At 35.2% G+C, this 27,178-nt stretch overlaps 2 protein-coding genes and 1 long non-coding RNA gene across 8 annotated transcripts; 2 read left to right on the top strand and 1 right to left on the bottom strand.

Annotated features, from left to right (window-relative positions):
* Positions 1 to 1,406: 1,406 nt before the first annotated feature.
* LOC103839420 (topless-related protein 2) lies at positions 1,407 to 6,800 on the top strand. The gene is made up of 22 exons (XM_009115927.3): positions 1,407 to 1,486; positions 1,565 to 1,858; positions 1,948 to 2,287; positions 2,383 to 2,518; positions 2,667 to 2,918; positions 3,007 to 3,116; positions 3,190 to 3,259; positions 3,340 to 3,410; positions 3,487 to 3,582; positions 3,649 to 3,741; positions 3,828 to 3,955; positions 4,036 to 4,270; positions 4,353 to 4,511; positions 4,588 to 4,686; positions 4,776 to 4,922; positions 5,003 to 5,113; positions 5,195 to 5,371; positions 5,466 to 5,594; positions 5,681 to 5,776; positions 5,857 to 6,039; positions 6,124 to 6,299; positions 6,373 to 6,800. Exons 1-22 carry the CDS (start codon positions 1,407 to 1,409, stop codon positions 6,596 to 6,598), a joined length of 3,408 nt encoding a protein of 1,135 aa, XP_009114175.2. The 3' UTR covers positions 6,599 to 6,800.
* A 2,110-nt stretch (positions 6,801 to 8,910) lies between these two features.
* On the top strand, positions 8,911 to 10,623 carry LOC103839429. Of its 6 annotated transcripts, none has more exons than XR_001957367.2 (7): positions 8,911 to 8,925; positions 9,115 to 9,170; positions 9,273 to 9,495; positions 9,581 to 9,675; positions 9,756 to 9,901; positions 10,097 to 10,271; positions 10,346 to 10,623. It is a non-coding gene; the product is annotated as an uncharacterized LOC103839429 (long non-coding RNA). The 6 variants fall into 6 exon arrangements; XR_004458472.1 differs by having other exon boundaries at positions 9,253 to 9,495; XR_004458471.1 differs by having other exon boundaries at positions 9,115 to 9,495.
* A 9,375-nt stretch (positions 10,624 to 19,998) lies between these two features.
* Positions 19,999 to 24,728, bottom strand: LOC103839437 (DEAD-box ATP-dependent RNA helicase 13). Its single transcript, XM_009115945.3, has 15 exons — positions 24,419 to 24,728; positions 24,042 to 24,341; positions 23,448 to 23,638; positions 23,174 to 23,368; positions 22,873 to 23,049; positions 22,314 to 22,693; positions 22,048 to 22,228; positions 21,831 to 21,953; positions 21,627 to 21,743; positions 21,427 to 21,531; positions 21,049 to 21,189; positions 20,894 to 20,959; positions 20,610 to 20,771; positions 20,357 to 20,438; positions 19,999 to 20,245 (listed from the first exon to the last, which is right to left on the bottom strand). The coding sequence occupies exons 1-15, from the start codon at positions 24,639 to 24,641 to the stop codon at positions 20,190 to 20,192; spliced, it is 2,499 nt and encodes an 832-aa protein (XP_009114193.1). The 5' UTR covers positions 24,642 to 24,728; the 3' UTR covers positions 19,999 to 20,189.
* Positions 24,729 to 27,178: the final 2,450 nt, after the last annotated feature.

The raw sequence follows: 27,178 nt of genomic DNA, 5'->3' as shown, positions 1-27,178 counted from the left end.
ATCGCAACGAAAGATGTGATGTATATTAAGTCGATCAAAATCGTTTAGGCTAATGAGTTTACCTTTACGCTTTATATAAGAGTCAACTATGTCATCATCTTTGTGTAGAGATTGACACTCATTAAATAAACTTTAAAATTCATCATCAAGACCACTAGAAACACCCTTTCCTTTGCTGATATTGCTTTCATGCTTTGCCAATAAGCTTTCTCTTTCTAAAGTTTTCTTTGGATAAAGCATTCTAGTTTTTGCAAGTAGATCTCACTGTCTTTAGAGATGTCAAATGGACCCTAGAGAGCACAATCCTCCAAAAAATATCTTGGAAGATTGGAGATCATTGAAGGATCGATGCATGTTGGAGCGTCAAAATCTATTTTCGTTTCTAGTGGCATAACCTAAGATGTGCATGAAGTTAATTCCCTTTATAATCTCTTAATCAAGATGGAGGTTTTGGGAAATAAATTAATAAAGATCTCATTAAACTCATTTAATAAATAAATCTGAAAAATATAATTTGTGTTTATAAAAAACTCTGTTGATCATATGATCATTTGCCTCGAGTTTAGGCTAATGAGTTTACCTTTTCACTTTATATATGATTCAACATTGGCTATGGAGACTGATCCTTCATTAGATAAATACTAAAATACATTCAGCTCTGTATTGTTTTGTTTAACTAATAAAACTTATTCAGTTAAAAAAAACTAATAAACTTAAACAGAAAAATCATTTGAAAATACATTTTCAAACTATTGCTTACAACTAATTTTAAAATAATTCGTCGAATCAGACTCGATTTGGGTAGAGCAGCCATTAGCTGTAGCTTTCAACTAAGCGGAGGCCACGTCATTCCTCCTGACAAGCCAACAACATGTGGCGGACGCCAGTGAGCTCTGCTCAATCCACTTCAATTCCATTTATCGAATCCGCAAGTAAAAGGGTAATAATCCCCTACGTTACATCCCACACCTTACTCATGGCATTTTAACCGGACACGTGTCGTAACAAGCGAGAGACAGAGAGCGCATGGATCCCACTTCTGCTTCCCCCCCTGGGCTGAACCGCATCAGATCAGAACCCAAACAAAAGGAATCAGACACAAACGAGGTTATCAACAACAAGATCGCTTATCAATGATAAGTAAGACAACTTATCAAAACTATACAGTCTGTAAGACAAAACCACATCGAAGAAAGTGGAGAACAAGTCGTACTTTCTTCTTTTTTTCTTTAAAAAAAAAGGAAATAAAAAAAAATATAAAATTGAATTTTCAATCTCTGTTTCCGGGTCAGCCTTTATCTTCTTTCTCGTTGTTGCGACGCGAGGAGGAGGTCGAAACCCTAGAAAACCACATTCCCTAAATAGATTCGATTAACCTTTGACCAGATCTTGTAAGGGGGAAACAAATGTCGTCTCTGAGCAGAGAGTTAGTGTTCTTGATCCTTCAGTTCTTAGACGAAGAGAAGTTCAAAGAATCTGTTCACAAGTAAGTTCTCTTATCTGAGGCTAGATTTGTGTCTGAATAGTTTTGTAATTTTGGTTTTATATGTTTGTATTGTTTAAGGCTAGAGCAGGAATCTGGGTTCTACTTTAATATAAAGTACTTTGAAGAGAAAGCTCTCGCCGGTGAATGGGACGAAGTTGAGAAGTATCTCTCAGGGTTCACTAAGGTTGATGATAATCGTTACTCTATGAAGATTTTCTTTGAGATCAGGAAGCAGAAGTATCTCGAAGCTCTAGATCGGAATGATAGAGCCAAAGCTGTTGAGATATTAGCTAAAGACTTAAAAGTCTTTGCGACCTTTAACGAGGAGCTTTACAAGGAGATTACTCAGCTTCTGACTCTTGAGAATTTTAGGTAATTTTTTTTCTTGATTGTATTGGACTAAAGGTAGAGAGACTTTAGTGTTGAAGAGTGTGTGTGTGTGTTTTTTTTTTAAATTACAGGGAGAACGAGCAGTTGTCTAAATATGGTGATACAAGATCAGCAAGGAGTATAATGTATACTGAGTTGAAGAAGCTTATTGAGGCGAATCCTCTGTTTAGAGAGAAGCTAGCCTTCCCTAGCTTCAAGGCTTCTCGCCTGAGGACTTTGATTAACCAAAGCTTGAATTGGCAGCACCAGCTATGTAAGAATCCGAGGCCTAATCCTGACATCAAAACATTGTTCTTGGATCACTCTTGCAATGCGGCAAACGGTGGTGCTCGTGCAATCACTCCTGTGAATCTCCCTGTTGCTGCTGTTGCTAGACCTTCTAACTTTGTTCCTCTTGGAGTACATGGTGGAGTATGATCTCTTTCTTACTTTCTTCTTTCCATCTCTTTTGTTATTTTAACTTTATGTTTAGATTTTAAATGAAACTGTTAATTACGTTTGTGCAGCCGTTTCAACCTAGTGCTGCTCCGGCTCCTAACCCCAATGCTTTAGCTGGATGGATGGCTAACCCACACCCTTCTTCTTCGGTCCCATCTGGTGTTGTGTCTGCTTCCCCGTTTCAGCTTCAGCAGCCAAATCAAGGTTGGTTTCATGTGACAAACTGTTTTGGTATTGAAACACTTGTGTGTGTGTTTAGTGGACTCTTATCTTTGGTCTTTCATGAGTTGTTAATGTCTTTGATCTTAAGATCTGTAATTATTTAACCTGTTGCTGTGTTTTGTCATAACAGTTAATGTGCTTAAGCATCCCCGGGCACCGTCAAACTCACTAGGACTGATGGATTATCAGAACGCTGACCACGAGCAACTCATGAAACGCTTACGGTCTGCACAAACCAGCAACGAGGTCACATACCCTGCTCATCCTCCTCATCCCTCTGCCTCACTTGATGACCTTCCTAGAAACGTTGTGAGTACAATGCGCCAAGGGTCGGTGGTGATGAGCATGGATTTTCACCCTGCGCATCACACTTTACTCGCTGGTTAGTCTTCTACTTGCTACTACCATGAGGAAGCTTAGTAGAGTTTGAGAGCTTTTTTTATTTGACTCTTGTCTGTTTACCTTTTTAGTTGGTTGTTCAAGCGGCGAAGTCAGCTTGTGGGAAGTTGGATCCAAAGAGAAGATTGTCACACAGCCTTTTAAGATATGGAATATGGCCGCCTGCACTGGGATCTTCCAGGTTTGGTCTTGCTTCCTATGTTATCTTGTGTCCTATTAGATGAAATTTTTACTATTTTAGTGTTTCTTCACAGGGTACTATTGTCAAAGAACCATCGATATCTGTCACTCGTGTAGCTTGGAGCCCTGATGGAAATTTGATGGGTATGGTACATGGACATTGTTCTCATTACAACTTGGTCCAAGAACAAAGTTTTTAACTGTGTGTCATTTTCTGTGTACAGGAGTTTCTTTTACTAAACATTTGATCCATGTATATGCCTACCAAGGCTCGGAACTACGCCAACACCTTGAGGTATGTTTAATCTACTTTTATTGTACTTATCGGTACATGCACCAAACTTAATCAGCTGTTTACCTCTGTGCATTAGATTGATGCTCATGTAGGCTGTGTAAATGACTTGGCGTTCGCCCACCCAAACAAGCAAATGTGTGTTGTGACTTGTGGAGATGACAAATTGATTAAGGTATGTTAGTAAAGAAAAACACTTAATGAAATTTGTATTAATTTATGTTTGTATGATTTTGTTTAGGTGTGGGATCTGAGTGGGAAGAAGCTTTACACCTTTGAAGGCCATGATGCTCAGGTTTACTCCATCTGCCCTCACCAGAAGGAGAACATTCAGGTAGATAAGCAAGCATCTCTTGTCTATAAAGATCCTAAACTTTCATTTTTCATGCAATTTATATTCTTCTCTTTTTTACTATGCAGTTTATATTCTCAACTGCTCTTGACGGTAAGATCAAGGCTTGGCTCTATGATAACGTTGGTTCTCGAGTTGATTACGACGCGCCAGGACAGTGGTGTACAACGATGCTATACAGTGCTGATGGTAGCAGGTACACACATACTTCTTATTTGACTGTAATAGTTTGAGATAAGCTCAAATTAAGTAAACATTTTGTTGTGGAATTTTCAGGTTATTTTCTTGTGGAACGAGCAAAGAGGGAGACTCTTTCCTTGTCGAGTGGAATGAGAGCGAAGGTGCCCTGAAGAGAACATATCAAGGCTTCAGGAAGAAATCTAATGGAGTTGTTCAGTTTGATACAACTCGTAACCGTTACTTAGCTGTTGGTGAAGACAATCAAGTCAAATTCTGGGACATGGACAATACAAATCTCTTGACAACCGTTGACGCTGAAGGAGGACTTCCTGTATGAAAACTCTTGCTTCAAACTCTTTTGTCTTTCTTGAACCATGTTGTGTTACTGATGGTGTGTACCATGTTGATACCAGAATCTTCCTCGTTTGAGGTTCAACAAGGAAGGGAACCTTCTTGCGGTGACTACAGCGGATAATGGATTCAAGATCCTTGCAAATGCTGATGGTCTTAGAACGTTGAGAGCTTATGAAGCTCGGTCTTATGAAGCATCTAAAGCATCCATTGATATGAAGGTTTGTTATAACGCCCTTGTAATGAGCCTTTTTGTACAGTCTTTTTAACTGGAGTGTTAATGCTGGTGCTTTTCAGGTATCAACTTCCGCAATGGTTTCAAGCATGAGTCCAGCAGCTGTTGGTAAAGTTGAACACATGGACACAGACTCTCCTGCTAGGCCAACTCCAATCCATGTATGATTTAAGAGGATCTTTGTTTGTTTTTTTTTTCTATGTAGTTCAGAGTTTGTTGTCTTCTAACTGTGGTGTTATGACATATGTAGAATGGAATTGAGGCAATGTCAAGAACTATGGAGAAGCCAAGACACTTGGAATCTGTTGATAAGAAACCCTTGGAGTTAACAGAGATTGTTGATCCTACTCAGTGCCGACAAGTGACCATGCCAGATAGCAAGGATTCTGTCAGCAAGGTTTGCTGTTGTCTAAAGTTTCATGTTCATTTAAGACATATCTTGGAACTAATCTTTTACTGATATGTCAACTCTAAAAGGTTGCTCGGCTTCTTTATACAAACTCTGGTGTTGGCGTCCTTGCTCTGGGAGCAAATGGTGTCCAAAGACTATGGAAGTGGAGCCGCAATGAGCAGAATCCAACAGGGAAGGTGAGACAGTTAAACCTTTCAACTTTTACATCCTTTGTATGAGTAGTTATGTTGCTTAAGTTGTGTTTTCTATGTTTGAAGGCAACGGCAAGTGTAACTCCACAGCATTGGCAGCCAAACAGTGGTCTCCTAATGGCAAACGATGTTCCTGAGAATCCTGAAACAGCTGTGCCATGTATAGCGCTTTCTAAGAATGACTCATATGTCATGTCAGCGTGTGGTGGAAAGGTTTCTTTATTCAATATGATGACTTTCAAAGTAAGCAGCTCTAATCCAACTTACTTTAGAGGGACATGTTTGTATCTATGTATGTATGTGAGATAAATGACATCATTTTCACTTTTGTTTACAGGTGATGACAACTTTCATGCCACCACCACCAGCTTCAACATTCCTGGCGTTTCATCCTCAAGATAATAACATTATTGCAATTGGAATGGAAGACTCTAGTATCCATATTTACAATGTCAGGGTAGATGAGGTAATAATACTAAACTCTTGGTGTGTTTAAAATGTTTCACCTCTTTTATGAAATATGTAATGTAATATCTCTTTTTATTCTTATAGGTGAAAACAAAGTTGAAAGGTCACCAGAAGCATATAACTGGTCTTGCTTTCTCCACTGCACTCAATACACTTGTCTCTTCTGGTGCTGATGCTCAGGTAACGCAAGATTTATTGGCTATTGAAGCTTACACACACACACATGTTCGGTTTTAAACTTTGTTTTTTTTTTATTACAGCTATTCTTCTGGACCGCTGACTCATGGGAGAAGAAGAAATCTTCAGTGATTCAACTACCACCTGGTAAAGCACCAGTGGGAGACACAAGAGTCCAGTTCCATAACGACCAAATCCATTTATTGGTTTCACATGAGACGCAGCTTGCTATTTATGATGCTTCAAAGATGGAATGTATACATAAGGTAAAACCAATAAGCCTTTCATTTAAATGATTTAACAAAAGAAACCTTAGTTTCTCATACATCTTTGTTTACATTCTTGTGCAGTGGGTGCCACAAGAAGCTCTCTCTTCCCCCATTACCTCTGCATCTTACTCATGCAACAGCCAGCTGGTTTACGCATCATTCACTGATGGAAACATTGCAGTCTTTGATGCTGAATCCTTGAGACTCAGATGTCGCATTGCTCCATCTGCTTACATGCCTCAACCGACACCCAACAGGTACCTATCCTTTGTTATAATTTTTAAATTTACATTTCTTATACCAATTGTGTTTTGTTTTTGTCTGTGATAGTGCACCAATCATTCCACAAGTGATCACAGCTCATCCACAAGAACCGAACCAACTAGCCGTTGGACTCTCTGATGGTTCAGTTAAAGTGATTGAGCCATCAGAAGCATCTAGAAGATGGGGCGTAGGGGTCGCAGTTACTGCAGATAAATCAGGAGCCGAGAATGGACGGCCATCGAGTTCCTCTGCAGCTAATAACTCAAGTTCAGATCATCAGATTCAAAGGTGAAAAATAGTTGCTGTCAGTTAAAGTTAGTTGACGGTGAAAAATAGTTGCTTTGGGTTGTAAAGTTGTGATAGCTTGTCCTGTTTTTTGTAAATGGGATTCTTAAATCATATCAAGTAGGATTATTAATAACCGTTTATTTTGTATTTGTCGACGTTATAACATTAAAAAAAGTTCTACTCTTGAATGTAGTTTTTTTTATATATGCCTATGAATTATCATATAATTTTTATTTGAATATGAATTATACTATGAAACTATAGTTGTAGACCAGACAGCCACTACAGGACTCATGTGTTTGGACAGTACAATACCACCGTTGCAGCTTGGATCAAAAAGCTTTGTTTGGTTGTTTAGGGAAGCTAAATTGACCCACGATGTGGTCTTGGCAATTTTCCCAAATAATAATCTTTTAGTGTTGTGTATTAATATATGTTGTAATGCATTTTCATTCGACTCGTTTGCAATTAGGCAGCATTCATCCACCATAAATATAAGAATCATTCTTGGGTTCAGTCCCTAGGGTGAACTTCTAGGTTCACCAACCAATAGGATTTCATTATTTCAAATTCGATATCTTTTAAAAAAGGAAACAAAATATTCTTAAATTATATTATGTTTTTAAAATAAAAAAGTAAAAAAAGATAATAGTTACAGAAAAAAAAATTAAAAAAAAAATATTTTTAATGTTGTCAACAAAACACTAAACCCTAAATCCTAATCCCTAAACCCTAAATCCTAAACCCTAAACCCCTGGATAAACTCTAAACCCTTGGGTAAATCCTAAACCCTTGGGTAAACCCTAAACCCTTGGATAAATCCTAAACTCTAAATAAAAAACGACTAAAACCCTAAACCTTAAACGCTTGAATGTTTTAGTGTATAGTGATTTTGATTTAGAGTTAATGATTTATCTTAGAGTTTAGGATTTATCCTAGAGTTTAGGGTTTATCCAAGGGTTTAGGGTTTAGGATTAAGGGTTTAGGGATTATAATTTAGGGTTTAGGGTTTAATGTTATGCTGACGACGTAAAATATTTTTTTTTTGTAATTGTTATTATTTTTTTATCTTTTAATTTAAAAAACATAATATAATTTGACAATATTTTGTTTCTTTTTTTTAAAGATATCGAATATAAAATAAGACAATCTTATTGGTTGGTGAACCTAGAGGTTTACCCTAGGGGCTGGACCTAAGAATAAGTCTAAATATAATCATTCGATCTCCGATCTCCTTGACGTATCTAATTTCAGTTACATATAAATATAGGTCTTTATGATGTAAGCAGATTCATAATCGTAAAGAAATCATGAAGAGGCGGAAAGATTTATTTATTTTGTTCATTTAACCGTTTTGCAACACATATTTTTATTTTATTATATAAAGTAGTTTGAATTAATAATAAAGTAGTTGTCGTACATGTTAAGTTTATCGACCAGAGACTTTGATCCATGTAAGAAATGTCTTCAACCAAATCTTAAATTCTTAACACTTGCAAGTTTATGCCAACTCAGATTTATACCTTAGGAAAAGTTTGTATGCCCGTATGCGTATGGTATGTCAAATAGTATGTAACCAGTGCCCAGTGCCGTGTCTCAATAGGAAAAAAAGAAACATATGCTAAATAGTATGTAACCAGTGCCCAGTGCCGTGCCTCAATAGGAAAAAAAAGAAACATATGCTTCGGGCAGCAATTTTTTTTTTAAGATCAAGGGCATCATTTTCTTCATTTATTATTAACAAAGGGCATAATATAATTATAAAAAACAGAGAATGACAATTAGAATTTTAAAAACATGAAACTATAGTGAAAAAAAAAATGGTTTCTTAAGTAACAAAAATATAGTCAATTTGTTAACTATTAAACAATTAGAGTAATTAGATTGATTGGCGGTTATAGTTTTGAATGCACTTTTAAAATATTTTCAAAAATGTAAAGTTGATAAAAAAAAAATTTGTTAGATCAAGGCATAAAAATTGAGTAATCTAATTCCTTTATCTAAAATCAATACAATACTATAAGTAGAATAAGGGCTCCTCTCATGCTGTCCACGTCGGACAAAAAAAATCACCCAATCATGTTGCAAGTTTTGCCATGTCAACTTTGTGTTGCCTATGTTGTGTTGTCCATGGCAGTATGTTATTGGGTTTGGCTTTATAATTTATAGCATAGGCTCTGTTAGATTATTATTTACATAAAGCTTTGTAGTTTATTAGTTAAGATATTGAGCCGTTTAGATTTAGTCCAAATATGATTGTCTTTCTCAGTGCCCTTCATCTTCTTTCTTCTCAGTCGACGTTACTACCTGCGTAAATGTTAATCAATCAAGGTATCCCACTATTCCCACTCCTTGATATTCAATGCTTCTTTAATTCGACGTTTACCAGATTCGTTGGATATAAATACGAATCGTATGAGCAAAAAATCGAACTCCTTTTGCTTTTCCAATCCAGAGCTTCTGTTCATTATTATACAAACCGATCTGACCATGTTGACTTCTCAAATTTATTTCTCAAAGCTGAAGGTTAGCCGCTGTAGACAGACAAAACTACTTTGTTTTGGGAGGCCCTAAAGGTGATGTTTATTGATTCGATGGTTAAATCCTTATTTCAATATTTGATTTCAGATTTAGAGTTTTAATATTTTTTAAATCCAGGTTATTGTTGTTCCTTTCAGGCGACGCTCATCTAAGCCTTTATCATCATCTTAACACCTTCAAAGATCTCCAGAGACAAGGCTCGCTGTATGAGTTTGGTGACGCTTCTGTCGCGATAAGATTTACGGATCAGACCGTCTTGGTTGATCTCGCATCACCCAGCCAACCGATCTTGACAGAACGTTTTAGGTTCAGCAATTATGACCAACTCATGACACTCACTAACACCAACTGATTTGTTAGGTCCTGTTTCAGTACATTCCCCTCATAATCACTCCATTTTTATTATTTCACCTTATTATTGCCTTATTTTTATGCTTTCATGTAGATATTTATCTTACGGGAAGGTTAGGGGTATCAAAACGTTTTCCAATGATGAGACCAAAGTACTCAATGCATCATGGGAACCATGAAATTTGAAAGGTATTTGACAACCATAGAAGTTTTAATATGTTGAACCGGTCATCTTATCTCTGTTTCCTTGGTTTGGAAATTCATTATAGTATTAGGTTTGATCTATCCAGGGAGTCAAGCGTGTACCTCAGTGTATTTGACTGCCTTGCTAAGTTCCTCAATGAGAAGTTTGCTGCCTCTGGTGTGGAACCAAAGGTGGTAGTGCCAGCAAACATAAACCCAAAGTAAGTTGGAGGTAAACACCATCGCTCTCTTCAACTCTCCCTACAATAGTTTCCAGAAAACGTTCCGAATGTTTCTCACACTTACCATCAGCTTGCTCCTGTAAGAGAGTGTTAGTTAATCACATCTACTGATTGTTCTGCTCATTGAATGGTACATTTCTTTGTAAGCGGTATTAACATCACATATGTGGTTGGCTTGCACACAGGTCGGCTCATTCTGAAATGCCGCTATCACATTGTCTAGAAGACATTGTTGGCAGCATTCTGACCTTTGAATTGAAACTCTCTCCATTCAACTTCTCTACCAACTATCAAAGTTTCACCATCTCTCGCTTTTTTAAAAGCCACCAGCGACCACCACTACCTTTGTTTGAGAATCATGTAAGTTAAAATGCTGCTATAAAGTATCCAACGGTTCCCGTTCTTGACTGTTCTTTGAAATTACTCATGGGCAGGGTGGTGATGACATGCCTGGTGGTAGTGCTTTGAAAAGGAGTCCTCTAGGTTTGAACAGTCGTGACCTGAACTAAAGTGGCTGCAGTGGTGATTCGATTGTTGAGGGCGAGAGAGCAACCACTGGTTTAAACAGTCGTGCCTGAAAAAACTATGTTGTTTTTTTTAATGAGTTTCCTGGGATTTATGCTCTGAATTTTATGCTAAAATAGTAACTCTTCGTACTCAGATTCTATGTTTTTAGTATGAGAATAACCTCTCATCGAAATTACTTTGATAATTAGGTTGATTCTGTTAAACTTATTTGGTCAAACACTATATATAACCAATCTCAATAGAATCTTAACTACAATGCCACATGAACCAGGATCAAAGCAAAAGTTCCATAAATTAGCAACAAAATAATATGACTGAACTTACTTCAACGCAATTTAGATAGTAAACAGAACATAAAAAAACCCTTAACGCAATAGGTTTGAACACATTAAAAAATGTACCCCACAAAACAGACTTATCATTTTCCTTTGACAACAGGCCGGTCATTAATTTTATAAACCGTTACGGCTGCGACAAGAAAGTAATCCCAGAAGTCAGAAGAAGTTTATACATTTCTTTCTACCAGCTCCTAACATAAACATTTTCCATTACCTGCATAGCCACCCTCCGATATCATATGTCTTGACTACTTCAGCATAAAAGCTCTGAAGTTTCTTAATCAATGGCGAAGACAAAAACTGTACCTTATGGGGAACTTGGCAAAGACCAGCCTGCAACAGTTAAAGTTAAATAAGTGAGGCGTTCTTCAGGCACCAGAACCGCTTTATCTCGCGCCATAGAAACAGAACAAGGTTCTTGACAATTCAAAAACACATTTTATCGAACTTCAGGTGTATTAGGCTTACAAAAGTAACTTCGTGTAGTTTATAATCAAAGTTATATTTTTCTAAACAAAATAAAATATACATCAACCAAACCAACATAATAAATATATATGAATATCAATTATTTATATAATTATTGTATAGTCAAGTCAAAATGATTTTTGCTCTTGATTATGAGACATCACTTTTTGATGACATTAGTCTATTTTAAATAATTCATATATGTTTGCCACTGCCAAAATATGCAAAGTATACTTCATATTTTTTGCTCTCGATTATGAGACTTCAGTTTTGATGATATTGATCTATATTTTAAATAATATATGTGAATATATATATATATGTGTGTGTGTGTGTGTTTGTTTCAGAAACTATATTCTGTCAAAATATGCAAAGTATGCTTTATATTCTTTGGTTTAGATTATAAATCATCCATTGTACTAATATTAAAGTATATTAGACCACTTATATATCTTATTATATTTTTAAATAATATCAAAGTAACAAAACAAAGTCACCTTTTTAGTTTTGTAAAGATAATCATGAGCTAAATGAGATATTACTATCCAAAATTCATGTATCTCTTTCTACAATGTAAAAAATAATATCAAATTATTACAAAGTATTTTAAACCACTAAAAATTAATAAAAAATATAAAAGGCTAATATATTTTCATAAAATTATTAATACACATTCATATTTATTATATTTAAATTTTCTAAAGTGCTACAGAAAAATAGTATGTCATTGATTAATTTTCATAAGAACATATTAACAGTTAGTCATTATAACTAAAATTATTTTATAAAAATTAAACAATTAATAATTAAAAAACCGGCGCGTAGCACCGGAAAACCACTAGTAATTATAAAATTTAATGGTAACAACTTAATTAATATTTGTTTTCAAATAAAAATAAGTCTTGTTATATTATTAGTATTTATTAGTTTAACCTTTTATATATTTCTTTTCTCTAGTGATTTGTATTAAAAATTTATTGAAAAACTATGATTGGCTTCGGACAACCATAAATGTTTGCACGTCTCTGCCAGTGCCGCCTCTAACTATTTGAAGACTTAAAGCATGGAAAAATTGTGGCATTTACATATTTTCAAAAATATTAAATATGTTTTATCATAATATATATTATGTTTGACATAGGAGAAACGGGGTTGATATTATTTAAAGTATCTGTTTGAAAACAAAACTAATAATTTAGTTTTGATGTTGTTGATGTAAATTTCTTTATCTATTATTTACGACACTTTATCAATTATAATAAACTAGTTAACAATAATTGATAATTAGATAATGAAATAATTATGATTATAAAGTTAATATACTAGTATTTTCTTAGAAAAGACACTAAAGGTGTATAAAAGACTATTAAAATCTAAAGATGGACATATATGAAAAAAAAACAATCAAAATGAGCTGCAAATTATGTTTTGATGTTTTTGTATTTTTTCTTAAATTAAATCCATTTTCCCTGTTACCAAACTGTTACCTGACCGTTGGGGAGCTATTCTTAGGACTGGGCCTGAGGACATTTTTTTGAAATATTTGAATGGAGTCTTCACTTTTGTGGATCCCCTATATAATTTTTTTTATATACACATACATTAATATAGTTAGTATTAAATCTAAATAAATTATAAAAACAAAAAATTAGTTCATTAAGATTATTATAAAATTTTAAATAAAATTTTGTTATTATGATTAAATATGAAATTGTTTTGGTTATAAATCTAAAATTATATATTATTATATCATTAAAATTAATAACTTTGATTTTCCATTTAAGAAAATAAATAATTTAAACTAAAGTTTAGTTGGTAAAAATTAAAATAAATTTTATTTTTTTTAAAAATGAAATTATTTTTATTTTGATTAGGGTACCAAAATCATAGGACATGCTATGGCTATCCTCCTTTGAAATTACGAAGGTCAGCGATGTGACAAGGCTCGAATCATATGTTTCCACATGTGAGTCCAGTTTCAGCTGCACACGAAAATAAGAAGTGTGCTAAAGGTAAGAAATGGAAAAAAAAAAACAAGAAATGAGCTTAACTATACCTGTGTGATTTATAAATCTTTCTCCCTTAGCATATTGAATCTCCATGTAATTCAAGTCATCAACACAGAACTAACCAAAACTCTTTTGATACCATCGTAAACGCCATCATACCACACCCTTCTTTTACTCCCACCGCAAAGCTCAAGTAACTTCGGAGGAGCCGACCACTGAGGCTTGAGAGGTAGTAAGCGACTTTCAGAGCAAAACCCTAGGAAAAAAAAAAACCAGATCCACTTCGTCTCCGGCGGCCGTCTCCTTCTCTTGCCGTCGGAGGGCCTCTCTCTCCCTTTGCTCCCTTTTTCTTGTTGCTCCAAGCCCCCCCTTTCATCCGCCTCCGATATGTGGTCGTCCCTGGAGCTCGGTCGTCTGCTGGCGGAGGAGCCTAGGCCGAATCCGGCGGTTGATTAGTTCCTCTGGTGACGCTGCGAGGTGGTTGTGGTGATGGCTGGAGGTTGGAGTCGGCTCTTTGGGTGGGGACTCGCCGGTTTCTGGTTTTCCTTTTTCAGATCTCTGGCTAATCCTTCTGAGTGGGTGCGCGTGGTTTGTGTACCGGTGTTTATTTTCTTTTGTATCCTCGCGGAGTTGCTCGAGGGCGCGTGTTACTCCGGCGTCTGAGGCGTCTCGATGTTTGGGTCTCTTGTTGCCCAAAAAGCAGTAGGTTCGGTGAGGTCTCTCCTCTTCGACGCGTCTGGGACCTCTCTGGTTTCGTCGTGTGTCGTCTCCGGTGGCATCTCGTTTGGCGTGTGCATTGGCGGTTAGGTTTCGATTCGGAGTCGTCTATGGCTTTGGCTCCTCCTAGGCCGTGTTGCTCCCTGCTTATCCTCTTCAGACCTCGGCTCTCCCTCCGCTTCTCACTTGGTCCGTCTCGGCTGTGCTTCCTTGCTTTGGTTATGTTCCGATTTGCAAGCCGGTCAGTTTCCTGGTTCTTAGGGACTGTCCTTGTCCGAGCTGCTCCTTCTCTCCGAGGGGTCTTCGGTGTAGGTGGAGGTTCGGGTTTTCCTTGGTTGAATTCATCTTCCCAGCACTGGAGTCGGTCCCCTGCGTTCTGCCTCTAGTGGATGGGTTCTTCCGGTTTGTGTAGACGGCTAGTGTTCGGTTGTGGAGTTGCTGCTTCCCTCGGCCCATGTTTGTATAGTTTTTTTTGGCCTGTAACTGCTTGTTGGTTGCAGCCGGAATAAGGCGAGGTCTTGATGTTGTGGGTGTGTTTGGCCCTCTTGCTTGACTGGTTTTGATGTGGGTGGATGTTCATGAAGCCTTTTTCGAGCTGTTCTCGGTTGAGTCAGATCATTAAGAGCAGATCATCGGGGAGGCCAAAATTACCGGGTTCTGTCTCTCGGAATAACTGTGGCTTGGCTCTTTGCGGCAAGGGATAAGTGTGGATTGGTTGAGGCCTCATGGGTTCGGTTTGGTTGGTTGCGCTGGCCCCTACTTTGTCTTGTTCTTGTTGTTGTTTAGTGTTTTATTTTCTTTTTATTTTCTGTTTCTTGTTGCCATTGTACTTCTGTCAAAAATCTTAAAATTGGTAATAATATCTTTACATTTTTACCAAAAAAAAATAAAACTTCGGAGGAGCCCGGAAGAACTGGCCATTTATAAATGGGATTCTTAAATTATATCAAGTATGCTTATTAATAACCATTTATTGTTTATTGTCGACGTTATAATATTAAAAATGTATACTCTTGAATGTAGCTTTCGATATATGCCTATGAATTATCACGTAAATTTTCTTTGATTATGAATATATTATGAAACTATATTAGTAGACCACAGCCACTTGTGTCTAGACAGTCCAACTCAAACGAATTAATAATAATTATCTATACTTATATTAATCAAGTAATAATACAAATTTATTTATTTGGTTTAATCTATTTTGCATGATATATGAAAATATTATACGTTTTCAACTTATTTATCATCGTAATTTTATTATATTTTGATGATTTTTTGCTTTTCTTTTGCTTTCTCCATATTCTTCTGCTATGTTAACAGTATTACTGTATAATCATACTAACTTTATCTTCATTTTGCAAAATAGTTTGATACAACTAAACGAATTATAAGAGAGTGATGAATACGTTTAGTGGTTATGGGTGGTGGTGGACCAAAATTTGCTTTGAGTTCAGTGAGTTCATGCTGGTTAGATCGTCCACGGAGGCCAACTATTGTTGAGGCTTCATCTCCGTTTGACTTTATCGGGACTGGGTATTCCGGCGACACCACTTGATCATGGGAAACGATAGCTCGTGAGGCTCTCCCCTTTCATGTATGGAAGATCAGCTTCCTCAGTGTCAAGTTAACCCCACATGTCCACTCCAAGGACGTGATATATTCTTCAGGATAAGAAATTTCACACTGTAGATTTTGAAAGAATATGAATAACCAACTCTATGAACAAATTAAACTAAAATTAAAACAAACTACAGTAAAAACTCCATAAGTTAATAAGGTTGGAACTAGTAAAAACTCCATAAGTTAATAAGGTTGGAACTATGATATTTTATTAATTTATAGAGTTATTAATTTATTAAAAAATTAACTTTTAGATTTTTTTTCTATTTCTAAATATTTTATTTATAAATAAAAAATATTTGATTTTACCATATATATTAAATTTTAAAAATTTGACTTTCATATCTTTATTATATATTTTTATATATTTTTATGTTTAAGAGAATTTATATGTGGTTTTGGATATAATTTTACTAAATATTATCAAAATATATTGACATTTAAAAAAATAAGTATTTTCATAGCAAATATATGTCATATTTTGAGCCGGTCCAATTCGGAACTAAATTTTTGGATAAATTTATAGTGTTTATTAATTATAGAATATTAATTTATGGAGTTTCTACCGTAAATGAATACCTCTTCTGCGTTACCGAAGTCGACTCCATGTGTAACTTCTACGAGTTCTCCATTTGTGTAATCATAAACCATCTTCAGGAAGGAGACGTTGATGCCGTCGTCTCCTACAAGAACTCGCCTTAAGACCTCCGAAGAAGCCATCATTAAAACTGTTTCCGGCGGACTTTCCCGGTAAGAGCTCCATTATCTCTGATTTTTGTTGTTGTTTTTTTCTGAAAGATTAGATATGAGTAATGAACGTGAACGAATGAGTGTTCGTTTCGGTGGTGTTTATAATAACTATAGGTTTGGATTCAGAAATGACATTAATATTGAAATGTGCTATAGTTTTAATATATTTGTTTTTTCTTGTCTTTTAAAGATTATATTTTTTTATGAATGTATATATGTAAGATAATCTAAAAATGTAAAAAAAAAAATTAAATAAAAGAGAAAAATACATTCATGTGTTAATATATGTAAGAACAAACAAAAAAAATATATTTGGTATTTAAGTGTATAAAATATTAAGTGATTATAGAATACATGTTTAAATTTATAAATACATGCAACTAAAGTATAATTTATCAAATAACATGTAAGGATTCATATATCTCATACAAAAATATTATAATATAAAATTATTTATATAAACAAGTATTAATTAGTTTATTTATGTTAAATTATATTAACAATAAATATAAGATAAACTATAACATATATGTTTTTCTATCTGACTATCTATATGTTATATATATAATTATTTAATAACTGCACATTTAGATGATATATATAGAAGTAAAATGCTTAACTACTTATTGCAATGAAATTTTATTAAAATTATTAGTATGTAAACTATATATATATATATATATATAATTTATATAAATGTATTTACCGAAGATGGTATATAGATAGATATATAAGAGAATATATTTAATATGTCGTTTTATATATTTTTTCCTAAATTAAATTATTGCTTGAAACAAAAAAATGCATCAGACTATGTTTCGATATAATTATGTTTAGCTTAAGGTGACTAAAATGAATCAAGTAAAACTAATTATATGCAATTAATAGGAAAATGAAACGGAAATTGCCACAAATACCACATTCATAGTATCTTCACCAATACTACATTCATACTAATCAGTTTTACGCTTACTTTTTAATGAAGGGTAGAAGACACTTATACTATTAGGATTAACTAATCTAGATTTAGGGTTTAGAGTTCAGAGATGATGTAAGGTTTTTTGAATATGAAATTTATGATTCTAATAAATATATAAATAAATACTTAAAAAATATATTAAAAATTAAAAAATAGTTTCAAACATAATTTTCGATTTTTAAAAAGAAAATTTGAAAAAAAATTAGAAAAAATTATAAAAAAATTCGAAAAAAATTAGAAAAAAATTCGAAAAACAATTTATAAAAAAAGTTTGAATTTGAAAAAGTATAATTTGAAAATATAAAAACAGTTTTATTTTTTTACTTTTATTTATTTAAATAATGATTTATTATATATATATATAAAGAACAATAGTATAAGAGTCTTTTGCTACGTAATGAAGAATGTATTTTTGAAAATGTCTTTTTAGTGGTGGTAAATATGAAAAGTGGTATCATGAAAGTGGTAAACATGAAATTTCTCCAAAATGAAATTAAGTCTACATTCATTGGTCATCTGCAATTCTGCATGCACCTACCATCTTTCTTTTCTTTTTCCTTTTCATGCAGATCACTAAATTAATACATTGAATTAATTTTCATGCAGATTATGTTATACTCCCTCTGTTCTGTTAAAATGTAAGTTTTTAAAAAAAAAACTGTGAAATAGATCTTTCACATTTTTTATGGAGAAATTGTAAATTTCAAAAATATTAATTGGTTGAAGATTATTGGAAATGAGCATTTACAACAAAAAAAGAGTTATTTAATGTATTTTCTAATATACGTGAAAATACCCATGTTCGAAAACGTGCCGGCTAGACCCGAGTACTCGCCGGAAAAACGGTCGGCAGGGTGGTGCCGCCGCGATTATGGTAAAATCGGTTGAAAACTCAGAACTTAAAAAAACTCAGATTTGTGTTCATTCAGATTGAAATCAAAGATTGAATGATAGATTAGAGTAATATAGCTTGAATCGTTCAAAAGAAACGTAGAAAAAGAACATAAAACTTGTTTAAAATGGCTGACGGCCGAATTAGGGTTATAGAACCCGCAAGTGGAGAAGATGAAGGAAGGAATTGTCCATTTTATCCTTTATTTAAGTTAAATAAGAAAATAAATAATTTCCGCAAGGTGGGGTTTCAAACCACTGACTCGTTTTGTTATTATAAAGATATTTAACCACTGAGCCGCGTGATATGTTTGTACATTAAATGAAAGTAAAACTATATATCCTTACATGTAAGTATAATAGTTCTAAAATTACTCTCCGATTAATTTCCGTGTAAGCTCCGAATAACTGATTAGGCGCTAGGTTCAAGTCAACCGAACGCGTTACGCTTAGCGCATTTTCAAACATGGGAAAATACTAAAAAAAAATAAATCTTTAAAAAACGGAGGTAGCAAATTTAATTTTGTTATGCAACTAATTAGCTGAATGGAGACAAATGCAGTACATTCTGCATTTATTAATGGATTTGTTTTTTTTTTTTTTGTCAACTGATTTTTCATTGATATTTTGTTAACATACATGGGTGAAATACTAGAGCCGGAGGAACATATGAACTTCCCCGGAAACCAAGCCCAAACGAGGGAGACGATAGCCCAAGAAACAGGCAACTAAAGACCAACTGGAACAACAAGATACAAACTAAATTCCTTCAACTAAACCATAACCTATCAAAAGTTGATAGAAACTAAACTTAATTGTCTTACGATAAGCCGGAAATTTTACCACAAACACAGCAAAAAAGCATGAACCATAGAAGAACTTTGTGAAGAGCAGGAACCCTCTTCTGAACCACCCGTTCACGATGACCACACACCAACACTATGGCGAAACCAAGACCAAAACACTAACAAAACAACACCCAAGAGAACTCACAACTCAACCGCACCTTCATCCGGAGCCTCAAAACCACCACCTCTTTCTATTGCTTCAACACGAAGAAGCCACTGAGGAAATCCAGAGGCCGAGGACAACCTAGAAATAGCATTTATTCAAAGGGCAGGAGATGAATTCTCTCGAACCTGGAAAATTGAGACGTAACCTGAACCAACTCTTCTTCTCGACAATAACCTTCAGCTGCTCTCCACACACCACTATTGTTCAGCTACACCGTTGTTGTATCGCAGACAGAAAAAGCCAGCTTCTAAACTCCATGACAGATCAATCAAGATTAATCTCAGAAGACTAGCAGAAAAGCCACAAACTAAACGAAACCTTAACAACGAACAACTTCAAAGATGAGCGAGAACAGACCCACTATAGGATAGATACCGCAGAGACCATAGGGAGAAGAGGCTCCAAACTCTTTAAGCACAAGTCCCGTGCCAAGACAAGTAGATCTAGAGATTAAAAGGAGAAACAAACTCTGATGCCGGTGAGAAAACAAACCGTACACGTCTTCATTATCTAGAAAAGACCCGCCTTTAGCCGTAAGACTCTGTAAACGAACTTCACGCGCCACCACACTCCTCCACGCCGGAATCTTCACACTCATCCAACAAGTCGGATCCTCACCACACCTTCAGAGGATAACCAGAGAACACAACAACAAAGCAAAGAAATTCGACTCCGGTGCTGTGAGAGCCACCGGAGTCGACCGCCGTTAAACCCTAGATCTGGTTTTCTCCCTTTTCTCTCTTCTCGTATTTTTTAGCAATAATGGATTTGTTCTCCATACCCATTATGAATTATTAATTTATCCTTTAAATGATCCAACACTTGTCGATTATAATGACACACACGAGATATCTTGTTTAAGAAAATGGGAGTTGAACCGTTCTTTAGCGAAACAAAAAAGTTATTATGTAAAAAAAACATCTGAATGGATAAAACAAAAGTTTTTTTAAAAGACCACTTAAGAAGCCATTAGTTTTCTCTTCTTCTTCTGATCCCTTCGCTGATCACGCCGACCTGAAAATTTGCAGACAACTAAACAGTTAACATATGTTTTAAGTTTCAACTTGGTCCATTAATGGGCACAAAGACACCAAAATAAAAAAAATCAAGTTATATTTTATATACCTATCTTCTCTTCCTTTTTCTTCTTCCTCAATGTAGCTATATCGCGTCTCCTATCTGCACTCTGACCTTTCATGCTCATCACCTGATCATTGCAAAACCAACATCAGTAAACGAGATATGATCATGCAACACTGGTAGAAACATTTATCCAACCACAAGTATATTACAGTAATTAAGGATCTGGATTCTGGAGCCAAGTCATCAAGGTCAAGCTGAAAAAAGGTGATTTGGGAATGGGAGAGAACAAGAGTACCTCTTTACTACCGTCACGAAGGGCTTGAAGAGGTTCGATGCAATTCTGGGAAACCACCACAAGCTTTCTTCTCTTTTTATCTCCACCACTTGCCACTTGTTGCTGCTGCTTCTGATTTGTTAACTCTGCTAGCTGATTCTGTAATAGTGGCGACATACCACGCTGGGGACAAACAAAGAAATAAAAATGCCATTAAGTCTCATATGCAAGCACAACTGTTTTAGAGAGAGCTAAAAATGGCTAAAGTTTTAATTTTTCAGCTGAACCGAGACCACAAAACTTACCCCAGCAAAGTAACGGTCTGAAAATTTCTTAGGCTGCATCGGACGTGATAATAGCGAGCTAAGTTCCTGCAGATTGAATGGAACTATAAGTGAATAATAGTGACCCAAACTCCCTTCAGGAGAACTTTCATTCCGAGCAGTAGTGAGTGACCAACCTCCTTCAGCTTTTTAAGTTGTGCTGAGGTCGCTTTCCTCTGCCTAACATTGTCTACTTTTTCCTCTTCGCTTTCATCTTCGTCCAACTCCAGTTCCATCAACTCAGCATGTTTCTCGAGCCAGGTCCTGTCTACTCTCTCCTGATATCAAATACCAATGACAAATTAATGACAAGATTAAAGTTAAACTAAGCGATGGGAAGAGCTACAGAGAAGCAATCAGACTAAGGCAGTGAGAGTGTGTGAAGCTACTACGAACACAACCAACTAAAATATTCACATAGGCCAGGATCTAAAATATTTCTAGATGCATCTAGAATCAAACATGGTTATAGAAACTTGTATTTTCACATTCAGAATATTGATCAAAATAATTACCCGCGACCCTTTTCGCTCAATCTGGTCTATTTGACGTGCTAGAGACAACCGCTTCTTCACATCTGGCATTAGGGAGCTATCCAAAGGGAATATCTTTACGCTTTCCTGTAAGCACACACAAAGGGACCTCAGGCATGAAAGTTGGCAAAACTGAAGTGAAAAAAAAAACTAAGTTTTGAAGATATCTAAAGTTTTGGTACCTTAGAGAATGACTTGCATAGCGTGTAAAACTTTGATGTATCATTCGGAGCAATTAAAGCTATGCTGCATCCATCTGCGAATGCTCTAGCCGTCCTTCCACTTCTATGAACATAAACCTATATGGATTTTAAAAAAAGGTTAAGAGCTTGTACAAATGCTATCAAAGAAAAAACTAGAAAGCTTAAGAGTCAGTATCAGCTTACTTCTGCTGAATGTGGAAGCTGGTAGTGAATAATAGTTCGGACATTCTTAATATCAATTCCCCTTGCTACAACATCTGTTGCCACGAGTACTCCATTTTCGCTTGAACGGAAACGGTCCATTGCCTGTGACAAATACAGAAGGTGGAAAGGCAAAGATGCTAAGTAACAATATCAAGCAACAAATTTATATTTGAGTGTTTTGGGGAATGGTTTTAACCTTCAACCGAGCTTGCTGCTTCATATCTGCATTGAGTTTGCAAACATCGACTCCAAGAATCTTTAAAAGCGCACAGATATGCCGCAAAGCTGCCACTGATGTACAGAAAACAATTGTCCGTCCTTGTCCATGGACGCTCAGAAGATAATACAAGTAAGCATCCTTATCCTCTTCTTCGCACCTGTAATTTGTTATAAGATGCCAATACTAAGAACACAGAGATAGACCAAGCAACTAAGGAGTAGAAGCATGGACTCCTCACTTACCTAATAAAAGATTCTTCAATCTTTGGTGCCAAAATAGCCGCAGTTGTCAGATCAACGATGGCAACACTATCTCTCATTCCAGCTCTTTCAGATAAAACCTCAATAGAATTCACTTCACCAGACGATGACTGCTTTGACTTGGAGGAGCCGCGCTTTAGCTTTTTGCGGAAGTCAGAGGAGAGTGCTATGGTAGCTGAGAAAACAAATGTTTGTCTTTTCTTCTTTGGGCCGTCTGAAACTGTATCAGAACTCTGCGTTTTCCCTTCGTTTGGTTTATCCGTCACTGGAAGCATGTCAATTATCGACTGCAGCTCCCGGAAATGCCCACCTTCCACCATTCTATCAGCCTCATCCAGCACAAAGAAAGATAAGCATTGCAGCTGCCAAAGAGGATCATGAAAAGAACATATCCAATTAGATAGTGTCTTAGAGTAGCTCAATATCTATAACAAATCTACACACTCAATAACTAGACCAGAACTGGTTAATGTAGGAGTAGGATACCGCAAAACAAGCACATGCTTCTTTTAAATTTGATTAAGAGCTATACATTACATACCTCAACAAGATGCTTTTCTCCGGCCGACATGAGTTCCCATAACCTTCCTGGAGTTCCAACAACTATTTCTGGTTTTCCTTTCAGAAGCCTTTCCTGCTTTGCTGATGACATCCCACCAACAATAGGAACGACCCTGACGCCGAGATTTTTGGCAGCATTCTTAAGATGTTCCGTCACCTGGAGAAAAGAAAAGTTGGATTTGTATTTCAGTACTAATGAGCATGCGCCCACAAGTGAACAAAGAGGCACGACGGAAACATAAGAAGAAAAAAAGCAATGTGATGATATATTAAAAAGATACCTGTAGAGCAAGCTCCCTAGTTGGAGTGATGATGAGAGCTCGTAAGTAGCCATCTGCAGAATATTTCTGCGCTTCCTCTCCCTTCAATGCAAACAACTTACCAACCTTTTCACGCTCATCTAAGAGACGTTGGAGTATGGGCAACCCAAAAGCAAGCGTCTTTCCAGACCCTGTCTCCGCAGCACCAATAACATCCTGTAGTCCAAACATGAACCATATATCAATAAAATGTACGTTACTGATAGAAAAATAAAGCGGGTCATCTTAAACTAACCTTTCCTTGAAATGCTGCAACGGTAAAACAAGCCTTCTGGATTTTTGTCGGCTCCTTGAATCCGAGATGGTATATAGACTTCATGAGTAGTGGATGGAGTCTCATCAAACTCCATGCACTAAACTCTGGGGGAATCTCTTCTTCTTCACCATCTAGCTCCTCTGCTTTGTTCTCCTCATCACAGCTAACGGCTACAAATGATGACATATCAGTACAATAAGACAAGACTAAGAAAAAGTAACAGGATATTCAACAAAAGAGTACTGTTTGAAAACTGAGCCAACAAATACAAAATCAGTTGTCAAGCTTAAAAAATAAAAAGCAGGCAAAATTGTCTTTCAACTGGGTCTAAAATAGAGATAGTTCCACACACACAGTTTTTGGTATGATACAAGTGAAAGACCATCAACATTACTAAGCTATTCCTTTCACATCTTAGTATCCCTAAGAAAAATTTGTCACATAGCTAGGTAGCAACTACAGAGTATTGGTTTCCTCATTTGCAGTTAATTACTCGTATAGCAATTACCAAGTATTGAGAAACCTCTTTTGCACCAAAAGCTTAAAACAAGAGAGAGCATGCGAAACACTAACCATCAGGAGATTCCTGAACCTCTACAGCCTCCTTAACCCTCTTCTTCCTCTCCTTCTTCTTCTTATTTTTATATTTCTTCTCTTTTTTCTTACGACTCTCCACAACACCCTCTCCTTTACCTTCTTCTTCTCCTACTTTATCTTCAGAGATCTCATCCACAGCCTCTTCTTCGTCACCGTCATTATTATCATGAGCTTGCTTCTTCGACTTCAACCCTTTCTTTCCTTTCACACTTTCATCCACAGGAAAGTCCGCAAGATTGTAATCAGCTTCATCAATTTCTTCAAGCGAAAGAAAACCTAAGCAGACAAAAGTATAAAAGTTTCAGACTTTATGTTCCCGGCCATGAATCAATGTACAAAGGAAAACACTTTACCTCCGTCAAGCTCGTCTGAACCCGCGAAGAGGGTGGAGAACGTTTCGCCTTCGTCGTCTTCTCCGATAGGTATAGTAGAGCTCCACGGAAGTGAATCCAAGCGTTCGAGCTCTTCTTCTCGCTTCCTCTTGTGGCTTCTTTTGTTCTTCTTCTTCGCCGCCATCGAGGATGATTCTCCACCGCCGGGAGACATGCTAGCCGTTGATTTGAGAAGCTTTGACATCGAGTGGTGGCGTCTCTCGTTGACAGAGAGATTAAGAGTTGTGGAGAAAGAGTTTAAAACTTTGATAAACCCTAAATCGGAAAGATGGTGTTGTAGCTGTGGTTTAAATTAAACCGAAGTTCGGTTTACTCAAATTAATTTAAACCGAATAGTATATACGGCGGGAGGATATAACCTGGGCCATTTTGTTAAATAATAAATACTAACATCGGCCTTTTGCCCTTTAGCTATTCTGTATTTTACAATTTCGTTTTTTAGTTTGACAAAATAATATACGTATTTATTTGAATGACATTGATACATTTGTTTTTAAAACGAAAAAATGAATTAAAATGTAAAAATATGAGTGGTGCGATTTCATTGGTGAAATTAAAAATGTATATTTCATTTTTTTATCATGTGTAAAAATTTTAAATATCAATATTTCATATTTATACATAGGGTATATGCTTTTTTTTTTTGATCGAAAATACAGAGGGTATATGCTTAAAATATAAATTATTACAAGAAAATGTAAACTTCTCTTCTTTTGCAACAATATAAATCGTTGGTCGAATATGTGATATGTCGGCAGTGCTAAACACATGTTTAACCCGGCCCATTTTTTATACTATATCATCTATATTATTAAAGTTGAAGTACACATTGAGATTGTTTGGCAATATAGATAGTAGTTAAAAAAATAGTACTGTTTGGAAACATGGATAGTAGTAAGTTAGGAAAAATAATAATGGGTTTATGCTACTAAAAATTGGAAGCCCATTACATTATATTAAAAAGTAATGGGTCTATGTTATTTGATATATAATATATTCAAATCAAAATAATAATTTAAAATTGATTTATATTAAAAATTCATTCAAAAAAAAAATATATATATATATAGATATATTCAAAATTTGATTTTTACTAACATATTTTCTAACAACTATTATAAAAATATTTTCAATATATATAAGAAAAATACAATACAAAACCCAATTTCAAACACCAACTTAAATTATAGCTTTTATATTTCACATTAAATTTTAAAATATAATATATGTGATTATTTATATGATTGTACGTATAAAATATTATTAATTATAAGAAACTTATTTGATGGTACGTATAAAATACGTTTAATTATATGATAACACATATTTTGTAACCTATGATGACACATATAGGATATATATGTAATAGTGATTAGGGGTGGGCGTTCGGGTTCATTTTCGAGTTTTTTTGGGATTTCGTGTTCAGTTTAGATCTTTGAGGATTTGGTTCGGATTTGGATAACCAATTTAAATAGGTTTGGTTTAAATATTTAGATAAAGAATTAATAATAATTTAAGTATTTTTGGAGTTTTGAGTATATCTTAACTATTTAAGATATTTATGTTTGATTATCTGTAAATATTTTCAAGCATTTAAGCGAACTTAAAAGTTTACATCATATATATAAGTAATTTAAGCGAACTTAGAAGTTTACATCATATTTTCAAGCATTTAAGCGAACTTAAAAGTTTACATCATATATTTAAGTATTTACGTTTGATTATTTGTATATATTTACATCATATATATTCTGGATGTTTTTATATATATTAAATCTAAAAATAATTAATATATATAAGTATATAAATCTATTTTGGATACCCAAAATACTTCGGTTCGGATCGGATTAGATTTCAGTTCTTCAAATACCAAAATTTTGAATAATTCAGATATTTAATCAATTCCGGTTCAGATTTAGTTCTACTTATTCGGATTGGAATCGGTTCAATTCTTCGAATTCGAGTTTTTTGACCAACCTTAAATAGTGACATAAAAATCAAATAGCATCATATTTTTTTTTTAAATACACTCGCACGGGCGTGCGGGTCAAAATCTAGTTTATATATTAAATCATAAGTCATTTGCTCAATTAAAATCTGACAGATATATTTTTTACAAATTAATGGAAAAAAATGTAAAAACCTTTAAATAAAAAAATAGTTTTGCGTATTACCTAAACCATGATCTCACGAGCTTTTCTTCCACTAAACCCATGTTCTCAGGAGCTTTAAAACTAGTAATTTTTATAAGTGTTGTCTATTTAAGGATTGCAATACATTGCATATATGAATGTTCTTAATGGTGTTAGTGTGGACTTGCAGAAATACAGGATATATCTAAGACGGCTTGGCGGAGTAGTATCACAACACCAAGGCAGCTTAAACAACTCGTTTATGACGGGTCAAGACGCAAGCTATGGTCCTCTTTCGTCACTGAATGGGTTTGATCTTCCTGCTCAGAGCCTTGCACAGCTTCAAGCCGCTGGTTTAGCCCGGCCTGTGATGGTCTCTAAGTCAGGATTGCCGGCTGACTGACGAGAGAAGCATCTTCAGCTTCGACAACTCCAAAACAAGATTACAACAAACACAACCGCAGATGAACTTGCTTCATGGTGTACCAACAGGTATGGGTAATGGAATGAGCATTCAACAACAGATTGCTGCCGGACTAGTGCAGCCATTCCCTCGAGGACTACTCTCTTCACAATCATCCACCAGCCA

This window comes from Brassica rapa, chromosome A01, assembly GCF_000309985.2.
Source record: "Brassica rapa cultivar Chiifu-401-42 chromosome A01, CAAS_Brap_v3.01, whole genome shotgun sequence".
NCBI classification, from domain to species: domain Eukaryota; kingdom Viridiplantae; phylum Streptophyta; class Magnoliopsida; order Brassicales; family Brassicaceae; genus Brassica; species Brassica rapa.
Note: the sequence above shows the minus strand (reverse complement) of the source record. Positions and strands in the feature narration are given on the sequence as shown.

Coding starts and splice junctions, on each gene's coding strand:
- LOC103839437 (XM_009115945.3), bottom strand. CDS start 24,641: ATGTCAAAGCTTCTCAAATCAACGGCTAGCATGTCTCCCGGCGGTGGA. Junction 22,694..22,872: donor GAGAAAAGCATCTTGTTGAG/GTATGTAATGTA, acceptor CCTCTTTGGCAG/CTGCAATGCTTATCTTTCTT. Junction 22,229..22,313: donor ATTGAAGAATCTTTTATTAG/GTAAGTGAGGAG, acceptor AACAAATTACAG/GTGCGAAGAAGAGGATAAGG.
- LOC103839420 (XM_009115927.3), top strand. CDS start 1,407: ATGTCGTCTCTGAGCAGAGAGTTAGTGTTCTTGATCCTTCAGTTCTTA. Junction 4,271..4,352: donor ACGCTGAAGGAGGACTTCCT/GTATGAAAACTC, acceptor TGTTGATACCAG/AATCTTCCTCGTTTGAGGTT. Junction 5,372..5,465: donor TCAATATGATGACTTTCAAA/GTAAGCAGCTCT, acceptor TTTTGTTTACAG/GTGATGACAACTTTCATGCC.